The sequence below is a fragment of the Vigna unguiculata genome, chromosome 4 (genome assembly GCF_004118075.2).
Source record: "Vigna unguiculata cultivar IT97K-499-35 chromosome 4, ASM411807v1, whole genome shotgun sequence".
NCBI lineage: Eukaryota > Viridiplantae > Streptophyta > Magnoliopsida > Fabales > Fabaceae > Vigna > Vigna unguiculata.
Window position 1 is genome coordinate 27,287,848 of NC_040282.1, and position 11,476 is coordinate 27,299,323.

General features: G+C 36.9%; 1 protein-coding gene across 1 annotated transcript; it reads left to right on the forward strand.

The window, feature by feature from the left end:
* Positions 1–500: 500 nt before the first annotated feature.
* Positions 501–5,855, forward strand: LOC114181172 (aquaporin SIP1-1-like). Its single transcript, XM_028067532.1, has 3 exons — positions 501–1,079; positions 1,912–2,184; positions 5,426–5,855. Exons 1-3 carry the CDS (start codon positions 765–767, stop codon positions 5,579–5,581), a joined length of 744 nt encoding a protein of 247 aa, XP_027923333.1. The 5' UTR covers positions 501–764; the 3' UTR covers positions 5,582–5,855.
* Positions 5,856–11,476: the final 5,621 nt, after the last annotated feature.

The window sequence follows — 11,476 nt, forward strand, 5'->3', positions numbered from 1 at the left end:
AATGAAGAGCCACACAAAATTAATCATAAAGATTACACTCCATTGATAAATTATATCTAATACAAAAATGATCTAAATATTTATTTATGAATTAATCACTTATATTATTTTTTATGAATTAAAATTAAATTAAAATTTTATCAGCATTGATAAATTATAATTTATAAAGTTAAATTAAACTACTTATATTATTTTTTATGAATTAAAGCTAATTAAAATTTTATCAATATTGATAAATTATAATTTATTTATTCATCTTACGTTTTATTAAAATTGAATAATAGTAATAAAATGATCAAATAGTTTATATTTTAATATATTTCAAAGAATATATATTATATTGATTTTAGTTTATAACAAAGATATATAAATAATTTCAAATTATTATAATTATGATATAAGAGAATAATACTGATCACTGATATATATATATATATATATATATATATATATATTGTAATATTCCCCATCATTGACAGCTCAAGTTGAATTACAACGGCTCTTGTTTTCTGTTTTACATGTTGTTTTCCGGTGTGGGACTGATAAACATAATAATATTTGAGCGTATCGAGACACTTTTATCGCTCACATTATCTCGATCCGTAACACAATCATAGCTTCGTTTTTCTCTTCGTTTTCTCATCAAAAGCAAGTAAAAGGGAAAAGCCCAAAACAGCGAAGAAAAGGAACTTTGTTGCAACACTGTTGCCGATCCAAAAGGTGAAAAGCTTAGGATCCAGAGGAGAAGAAAATAGCCAGAAAAGATGGTTAGTGCAGTAAAAGCAGCCATTGGAGATTTGGTGTTGACTTTCTTGTGGGTCGTCTTTTCCTCCATGTTGGGGTTGGCCACCGATGTCATAACAAAAGCGCTTGATCTTCACAATGTGTCCTACAACGGTTTTCATTACGCTGACGTTATTGTCATCACTTCGCTCATCTTTATCCTCGTTACCATCTTCACCTCCATTGCCAATGCCTTGGGCGGTGCCAGCTTCAACCCCACCGGTAATGCTTCACTCTACGCCGCCGGTGTTGGCGATGACACCCTTTTCTCAATGGCTCTCCGGTTCCCTGCTCAGGTTCGATAGTCACATTCAAGATTTTAAATTAGAGTAAATCACGATAGCGTTGCCTGAAATTTTCTTAAATTATTCTCTTTTTATAAGGGGTGTTTAAAACTTAAAATGTTGCTGGGTAATGTAAAGATGCTGACAATTTAATAATGGTTTTAAAGCAAAGGAATTGTTTACATTAGGTTTTGAAAAAGCTAGAGGGCAAGTGTAATTGGAGAAAAAAATGTCACTGTAATTTGCTTCTTAAATTATGGTCATTGTTGACTGGTTTTATCCTTGGAGGTTCTAAGAAGGAGCAAAACTTATATACAGTACACATAGGTACTAGTTTTGATTTGGCAAATGTTGCCATAATGGTGCATGTGTTGTGATTTTGGAGACCTTCCACGTCAAGGTTTGCTAGTTATGTTGAAGGTTTTAAATTGTAGTAATTGTCACATTTCTGGAGTTAATGTGACGTTTGTAATCAATATAATATTGGTGAGATACTGCAGATCAGACCAGGTTTTAAATTGCAGTTACAGTTCATACTGAGGTTCTGTTATTGTCACGTTCTTTAGTATTGTAGGGAGTTATGGACAAATCTGGTGGAGGCAGTTACAATAGGGGGACTGGCCTCAAAAACTTTAATGGCCCTGTTGCAGACTTTTCTTAAAAACTTGGTGCTGACAAGTATGACTGATGCGATCATAATTGCAGTTACAAGGTCACAATTGTGGTTGGAGACCCAAATCTTAAAACCTGTGTTATGATATGCTTCTTGTTGTGCCAAAATAATTTTATGATAGCATTTTTAAATTGAGGTAATTTAGTAAGTGTTTGTGGTGGTGTTACACAGGTACTGGGTTCAGTGGGTGGTGTTCTGGTTGTTATGGAGTATATGCCAGAGGAATATAGGCACTTCATTGCAGGGCCTTCTTTAAGGGTTAGCTTGCATACTGGAGCTCTAGCAGAAGGGGTGCTGACATTTGTGATCACATTTGCTGTTCTCCTCATCATGATCAAGGGTCCTCGCAGTGGCACCGCAAAGACTTTGTTGCTGGCAATCTCAACTGTGGTTTTGATCACTGTTGGTGCTAGTTACACTGGACCAGCTATGAACCCTGCCTTTGTGAGTGATTACTACTACGTACCTCAATGGATTACAAATTTGTATTTAATAATGCTTCATCTCTTTGTTTTCCTCTATACCCAAACTGAACATGCTAATATGCTATTATTGAAGTGATACATGTAAATCCTCTCTGACCTATCCTGTCGCTATTCCATGGCCAAACTCCCTTAAATTCAGAGTTCTACTTTAATTGTACAATTTTCCCCTCAAATTAATTGTCTTTCTTTCTTTCAACCTTATTACCTCTTCTAGTGCTTTTAGCTTCCCTCCATTGTATAATACCTTCATGTGAGTTTGCCTTCTTCATTCCTTTTTCTTCATTTTGATCACCTCTTTCTCTATCTTACTATCAATCATTATGTTTCAGACAATTTTTCAGCTACTGTTTCCCACTCCTCCTTCCATTAATCTTTAGTTGTGTTACTTTGTTTGTAACAAGCCTATAGTTTAGTAAGTTTTATCACTACTCCAGATTTCATGAGCAAGTCAACACGTGTAGTGTATCTCAATTAATATCTCTTAGTGTTTCTTGTTGTCTCTCTTCCTACCTACACCTAAAATCGTATAATGTCAACAATTACTTTGTTGTGTGCGCCATTTATTATCACTGATTTGCTTGTCTTAATTATAGGTGTTGTGTGCACAAGTTTTAGTATACTCTCTCATCTAAACCTTGAAGAATTCCTGATTTCTCTTATTTCTTTAATACCTTTTTCAGTACTTTCTGATATGCACCTCAAGTTTGAATTTTGTATAGTTATACTTTTCAGAAAAATTGGGAATTGTAGAACTTAAATGTTACCTTATGTTATGGTATACTGCTATTATGTAGTATGATGTGTGCACTCATGCTGGAAGATTGTGTGTGTGCATAGTTTATTGTTCCTTCTCTTTTTGTTTCTATACTTAAATATTAATAGCATCAGATTAGGATTTTTCCACTAAGATTTTTATACCCATTAGATATGATTTATGTGGCAATTACTTTTAGGATTTTTGATATCTTTGTAATGCATTTTTCATGTTGTTGGACATCTTAACAATTATCATTTTTTACTGAAGTTGGCTTTGATTCTTGAACGATGGAAGGCCATCTTCTGATCTTTATGTTCAGACTTAGTAAATGTGGAAAATAAGAAGTATATTTTCTGATTTGGGAAAAATACAAAAGAGGTATACATAGAATACCAGGGCATAAATGTGTATACTAATCTATTCCTGAAAATCAGGAAAGAGTTCTCCCTATAAACGCTGTACGTACCTAAATAAGGAAATAAAACTGGTCTTATTTACATCATGTCCTATTATGGGCTGTACAGATCAGAATTGGATGATTCTGATTGATGTGTTGATCTCCATTAGATTCTGATTGATATGCACCGATCTCCAACACTAAATAAATGGAATACTTGTATAAGTTATTTCAGGTGGCTTTATTCATCAATAAAATTTAAAATTTAACCTAAGTATCATCGCCTCTTTTATTCCTCTTATGCTGTAATTTTGATTTGATCTAATTGCCTTGTACGTCAAGCTGCATCTTGTTTCAAATGCATAACTATAGTTTGAATATTATTCGCCCAAAAACTGCCATGTATGGAAGGCTTCATAGTCTGTTCCATATTTTTAATGTTGCAAGAACTGTGGAAGGGGTGACATAGGGTATTCATGCAAGTGTCTGATTTCATGGAATGTGGAAGCCTCTTTTCGGCAATTATACAGAAAACTAACTAAATTTATATCAAATAGCTTCCTTTGACAGTTTGCCTAAATCATCTTTTCCTTGCCTATCAGTTTAAGGTGTGGAGATTCGGGGCATAATTAAGTTAAGGGTAGATAACCTTAATCAGGTATCTCTTAGGGATGTTAAAAAAGGGGAAAGAACGGAATTTTCAGATCATATTATTCTCAAGGAAATCACATATGATAAAAGATACCTGGGAGTAGCTGACACGGGTAATAAAATACTCCTGTGTGTTTTGAAGTAGAGATCTAGGTCCTAAATAAAAGATGGAGTGAAACTCTTGAAAAAAGAAAACAGAATTTAATATCAACTCTTCCATACGATTAGTGGCCCTTTTGTATGATAAATGAAGTGATTTGTGTTAGCTGTTTTGTTATCCATTGACATTGATATAAGTTATTTAGATTAGATGCAGTAGTTAAGTTATTAAATCATACTACACTTTACACCCTTAATTTGCCACTTATTACACGATATAATGCAAGGTGGAGTCAAATAATTTCCTGCAGTGAAAACACGAGATGCTTTCATGAGATTTGAATAGTTTACTGACTTTAGTTCCATTTTTTCATTTTGTTTTCTTGTATATTTATCTGACCTTAATACACCAGCTCGTTTGTCTCTATGGGAATTCCTCCGTTCTAGTTTTGCTCTGATGTACTTTTTCATTCATTGAAGTTTGGTACCTATGACAATTTCTGATTCACTTTGTCCTCTTTTATTGACAAAGATGGATATGGTACTCTATGGGTTTGTAATATATGAGCCATTCCGGCACCTAAATAATCATAAATTGATGTACTGTCAATGCTAACATATCAAGTATACGGTGTCAACCTTCTTTTCTTTTTTGTTTTTTCCTTCCCGGGACACTGGGATATCAGGAATTCTTAATCCCCTTCATTTTCATTTGGTTGTGATTAGTTGCTCAGTAAACATCTAATTGCTTGCAACTCCAAAACTTCCAATCATTTGACTCACTGTAATCGATATGGTCACTGTCGAAAATGCAGCTGGAATAGTTAAGCTGCCAAAGTTTGCTAAGATTTGTTTTTGACCTTTCTGTAATAGAAGTGATCAATCCCCTATCGATGTTCAGAGAACAAGTTTCATGGTAGGCTGCTTTATTTAAGAGAATGCTTGGTTCAAACAAACATCACTGTTGTTTCACTCTCTTGGATAAGATGGTGTTTGTTGGCATCTATATTAAACAAAATACTAGTAACTAAACACACAAACACACACACACACATTATATATGAAACATTTAGGCGAATGGTTCAGTTGTGTTTACCGTTAACAAATTTGAAACAAAAGAAAGCAGCTAATTTTAGAAGCATTTTCTTGCCATTCCATCCTTTCAAGTTGATTTTGTAAACCCCGAAGCTTTGTTACCATTTTTTCTTTGGGTCAGTAACACATGATGTTAATGCCGGATCCTTCATGTTCTATTCATAGAATATGCATAAGAATTCTGATTGGTGTTGTTTTCAGGCATTTGGCTGGGCATACGTTGAGAAATGGCACGACAAATGGGACCACTTCTATGTATACTGGATCTGCCCATTCATTGGATCAATACTAGCTGCATGGCTGTTCCGTATTGTCTTTCCCCCACCACCACCAGCGGAAAAACAGAAGAAAGCCTGAAGAGCTGTACATTAAGCTCCATTTCTAGCATTGAAAACTTCTTTTCTGTTTTTTATCTTCTTATTCATTTTTTGACGTAGGCCCTTTTATATTCATCTTGTTTTGTAATGTCTTATTCATTCTCGTTTATTTTGAAGATGTTTGGGACTCTAGCTTTCAGCCGTTAGTAGAACATTTGTTTCATGAATAATATGAATTGTAAACATGTTTGGCATTATAATTGTAAAAATAATCTGTCCAGCTTAAAGTACGAGGGAAACAAAACTATTCGTCACCGAAGTAATTGATATTGTGTTTTTGTTTACTTACTATTTATTTATTGGGTTTTACAAAACTAAAGGGTGTCTAAAATTCGGAGGTAATGGATAAAGTTTACTTCAAGTCTCTCAAGTATTTCTCGTGCTGAAATAAAAATAGAGATTATTATCCATATATGAGGAGAAAAACAATGTAGCCTCAAAGTTTCAAATTATTGTTAGATCTAACATCATCCCGTCGTAAAGTTGAAACACTTGAGTGTCGAGTTGTTGCTACTGGGCAAGCTTCAACTGTGCTACGAGAGAAGATTCAACTAAGAAGACTCTTCGATGCCTAAGTACTTCTGGCTATTGGGGAAAGGTTGCCTCTTATGGTTTCGAGTTTACCTCTAAGAAAAATGATATGACAAGGAGAAGACTGATATGACAATTCTAAGTAGACTTCCACGATATCTGAGTAGTAAAGAGCTCCTATGTGTTCCCCCTTGTCGAGGACTCTAAGGCCTTGCTTTCGGGTAAGTTTTTTTTTTTTTCTAGCAAACTTTATTGTATGGATGGTGATTGTAAACTAACTATTTTGTTTATTTGATTCAGAGAGTGGGAAAAGGCTTTGACTACAAGAATATTCGGGTTAAAGCTGAGGTTCACTTGTTCTTCTAAAGAATCCTTAGAAAAAGAAATAAATTGAGGCCAACCTAGTTGTTGTTCCTTTGGAGTCCTGACGGGTGCTTCAAATCAGTTAAGATAATGATGGCCCGTTGTACGACAATAGTGCATCACCGGAAAGGGCATGCGATCTCCAAAGCGCAAATGACAGGCCAAATTGTCGAGTTGGAGAGGTTGAGAGGGGAGGAATAGAAGAAAAATAAAGAATGGGAAAGGAAGGGTGAGAAATGGAAGAGAGAGAAGACCGAGCTGGAAAAAGCAAGTCATGAGCTCGGCCTTTCATTGAGCTCAAAAGAATTGGAGGTGGACCAAATCTTGGGTAGCATAGCATATGACCTTGGTGGGGTGGATTTATTTTTTATGTTTTGGCATTAAAAGCATATGTGAGTGTTAGGAAAAATGGCAATAAAGTAAAGAATAAAGGAGAAAAAAATAAATGACACGAAGAATTTAACGTGGTTTGGCGTATAATGTGTATGCCTACGTCCACAGCTACATTATGAAGTATTTTTATTTTTTGTGTATCTCAAGCTTTACAAAGGGTCTCTTATATAGAAAAATAGAGAACCATATCTCACAATTATAAGCTGCCAAAGGAGATCTGGAATGCCATGGAACAGACATACTCCAAAGCTAAAGATGCTGCTCAAATATATGATGTGAAGCTGAAGACTATCGCTGCCAAATAGGGAAACAAGACTGTTATAGAGTATGCCAATCAACTCAAATCACTATGGATGGAATTAGACCATTACAGGGTCATAAAAGCAAAGTGCCCAGATGATTCAGCAATGCTCAAAGAGTATATTGAGCAAGATCGAGCCTATGATTTCCTAGTGGAGCTTAATTATGATTTTGATCAAGTGAGAGTCTAAATCCTTGGAAAAGAAAAAATTTCAGGAATTAATGAGATAATAGTTATGGTCAGAAGTGAAGAAAGCAGAAGGGGAATAATGTTAGAAACCCCAACCATGAAAAATTGAGCCATGGTAGCTTCCGGATCAGTCATGATGGCCGACCAAAAAAAAGGGGGAATAACCAATATGGAGAAGAAAAGTGAAGGAGTACGATGTACCTTTTGTAACAAGCCTCGCCACACTCATGATAAATGTTGGAAGCTGCATGGAAAGCCACCTTGTAGAGATTGGGGATCCCAAAATCGTGACAAGGAGTGGGGGAAAAAAGGAGACAACACTAGAAAGGGAGGACAAGCACACATAGGGCTGCAACAAATGAAGACAACAAAAGAGGAGTGATTCACCTTAACAAGGATGAAGTAGAGCAGATGAGATCATTCCTCAACAAGTTGGATAAGTCTCCAGGTAGTTGTTCTCTAGCACATTCAGGTACGTTTGAAAGTTTCCTTCTTTTGGACTTAATGCCTCAAATAAAAACTATAACCTATATTGGATACTAGATTTTGGGGCTACCAACCACATGACACCCCAACCTAAACATTTCCCTTCTTACACCCCTTGCCCTAGCAACAAGAAAATATCCACAGCTGATGGCTCACTGATGACTGCAACAGGTCAAGGAGAAGTCCAAATAAGCCTATTCATAACCCTTATCCTTTATATTCCTAAATTGTCTGTTAGTTTGATTTCCATAAAAAAGCTCATACACGATCTCTCATGTAATGTTATCTTTTATGACAATGCTTGTATTCTACAAAACAAGTACTCGGGGAGGATGATTGGACATGCTACAGAATGGAATGGCTTGTATTACTTGGACCATCCAAATCTGCCCCCAGACTCGGAAAATAACACCTTTTTTTCTCTGATTCAACAAAGACCAACAGGGAGAAGGTCTTCCTACATCATTGTTGTAAGATCCGCGAAATTTAATTAATTAAATAATTAATTAATTAATAAATGCGGGTAGGTTGTGCATTTATAACATTAAATTTTGTAATGTATAATGTGGAAAAGTACTAGCTCAAGTGGTTGAAAGTACTTGGTTTATGTGAGAGGACTTGGGTTCGAGTCTTATGCATCCCAATTGTGTGTATTTTTGTTATTATTGTTTTAATGGTATGTTCGGCCACATTTTTGTATGAGATAATGCTTGAACTGTGTGTGTTAGCAAGAAACATAAGTTGGTCTGGTGGTTTAGCTTTGATTTGGCATGGGAAAGGTCATGGGTTCAAACCTTGGTGAGTCAAATTTAACTCTTTTTGGCTTAAACTTTAGTTAATTTAATCATATTCCCAGGGTTTTGGAAGGCTGTTTTCTGAGAGCTTTAGAGGGAGGACGAAATTTGGGAGGGTGTGTGTGCGTGAATCAGCGTCAAAACCTACAATTCTCGCTCAGGCGAGTCAGAAATCGTATGCAATTGTGTGTTTTGATTGAACAACTCGCGCAGTCGAGGTTGATTGTTGTTTTGAGCGGGAGTACATCTCGCCCAAGCGAGACCCTCTCGCCTAAGCGAGATTGCGAGGGAAGGTTTGTGTTTTTTGTGGGACTCGTCGCCTAGACGAGGCATTTCTCTTCTAGGAGAACGAGGGTCTCGCCCAAGCGAGCATGAGCTCGCTTAAGCGAGAATACGTAGGCTGCAGTGGTGCTGGAGGCTTGCACAGGTTGGGGGCCTAGCTTAAGAGAGGTGGGTTGGAGTGGTTAAACAAAGGCTCTTAATTTAAGCAAGCAAGGGTGAAGAGGTATGTTTAAAGAAGATGTACCCGTTGTGTTTATAAGATGAGATGAAACTTGTGAGAGGTGTTCTGCAGGGCTTTTAAAATATCTTCTTGGTGGGCTTGCTGGTGTTCCATGGGTTGTGGCTCGGAACGTATCCTTGAGTTGTGGCTCGGGATAGGGGTTAAGCACGTGGCATTCTATGGGTTGTGGCCCGGAATGACTTCCCTTGAGTTGTGGCTCGGGATAGCGGATGAACACGAGGAACCTTGAGTTGTGGCTCGGGTTGGCGAGTGTGCCGGTGTGAATGTGCTGGTTGTGGCCAGTACGGATGAGTCCAGATGGATTGGCCTCCTTAGTGGTTGCTGACGAGTTTGGTAGTCCTGGGACGTTACGGACTATGTCCGTAATTGGGAACTCCACCTGGCGTTACGGTGTGTGATCCATAGCATGGTTTCCGCACGTGCTCTATCGGTTGTGGCCGATAGGTGTGGCAGCAAGACACCTTGAGATACTACTAGAAGATGTAGAACACTGCTAATATGGTTATGGCCATGTGAAAGAAATGGAACGAGGTTCCCTGATGTACTTAATAAACATAATGATGGCCATGTGGAGGGAAGGTAACGAGTCTTCCACTAAGTGCATCGGTATACATGGTGGTGGCCATGTAATGGAAATGGAGTAAGGTTCTGTGGGAAAAGTAAGGATATTCTATATGGTTGTGGCCATGCAGTATAAAGAAAGAGTTCGTACTATTGTTGCATTATTTGTATTGGGTTTACATGTATATGTATGTTTGGTATATTTTTGTGTGTTTTAACTGTTAGCTCACCCTATCTGTTTGTGTTTGGCGATGATCGTGTACGCGGTACACGTGAGCATGTGATGATGCAGGTGGAGCTGGTGAGGCTTAGCTGTGGAGAGGGGATGTTTAGGGGAACTTTTATGTTCACGTTTTGTTATCCTATTTTGAAATATGATGTAAAGGCTTATGGCCTATTTGACTAAAATCACAGTTTTGTATTTATGGACTTATTGGTAATTTAATGAAGTTTTACATTTCCCGTGTTTTGGAAAACGAGGTATTTTTATTAAATGAGTTTTTAATAAATGATGTTGACGTATTATCTCTATTTTATTTTATTAAATTCGTAATATCCTGGCGGGATGTTACAATTGTCGCCTTGGACATCCTTCCTTTAGGGTCATAAAAATGTTATTCCCTTCCCTTTTTAGCAAATTAGATGTGGCAAGTCTCAATTGTGAAGTGTGTGAACTTGCTAAGCACAAACATGTTCCTTTTTCCAATTAGTAATAATACGATCATTTTTCCCTTCTATTCAATTCATACTGATGTGTGAGATCCCTCAACTGTTCCAAATATTTATGGTACCCGTTGGTTTCTTACCTTTATAGATGATTATACTCGTGTCACATGAGTTTTCTTACTAAAACAAAAATCTGAAGTCAGCCATGTGGTTGAGCGTTTTTTCTCCATGATAAAAAATAAGTTTGGTATTAGCATTAAGAGGATTAGATCCGATAATGCCAAAGATTACTTTAATCATGGGCTTATTTCCTTTTTTCAAAGAGAAGGTATCATTCATGAGTCATCTTGTGTTAAAACACTCAACAAAATGGGATTGCTGAGAGGAAAAATGGGCACATTCTAGACCAAACTCAGGCTCTTCTTTTTCAACATATGGTTCCTAAAAGGTTTTGGGAGGAGGCTATTCTCACTGCATGTTATCTAATTAATAGACTACCTTCTAGTATTCTAGCTTCCAAAAGCCCTATGGAGGTTCTGTCCTCTTTTTATCCTAATGTGTCCACTTCTAACCACCTTGTTCCAAGAATATTTGGGCGTGTCTCTTTTGTCCATGCCCATAGTGGTGATAGAGGTAAACTTGATCCTAGAGCCTTAAAATGTGTTTTCATAGGATACTCATCCACACAAAAGGGATATAAATGCTATCACCCTTCATCTCAAAAATTCGTTGTGTCAAGAGATGTCACTTTTTTTAAACACCAAAGTTACTTCAACCAAGCTCATCTTCAGGGGGAGACTGCAAGAAATGAAGATGAACTCCTTATGCTCCCTAACTTAAGGTTCGGACCAGAAATGAGACTAAAAGTGTAACAGAGAAGGAACCCACTAAATCCACTCAAGATGGGGCTGATGTAAGATTTGGGAAAAATTGGTTTATACAAGGAAGACAAAGGCCATTTCAGAATCTGTTCATGTCCAACAATCCAACCCAACACTACTTGAGGTAACTACCCCTAATCCTTTAATATACACTGAATCCACTTTTGATTTTCCAAATGTACAAGAA

Bases quoted from the DNA above. Each gene is read 5' to 3' on its own strand.
- LOC114181172 (XM_028067532.1), top strand. From the start codon at position 765: ATGGTTAGTGCAGTAAAAGCAGCCATTGGAGATTTGGTGTTGACTTTC. The intron at 1,080-1,911 runs GTTCGATAGTCA...GGTGTTACACAG, and splicing joins CTCTCCGGTTCCCTGCTCAG to GTACTGGGTTCAGTGGGTGG. The intron at 2,185-5,425 runs GTGAGTGATTAC...TGTTGTTTTCAG, and splicing joins CAGCTATGAACCCTGCCTTT to GCATTTGGCTGGGCATACGT.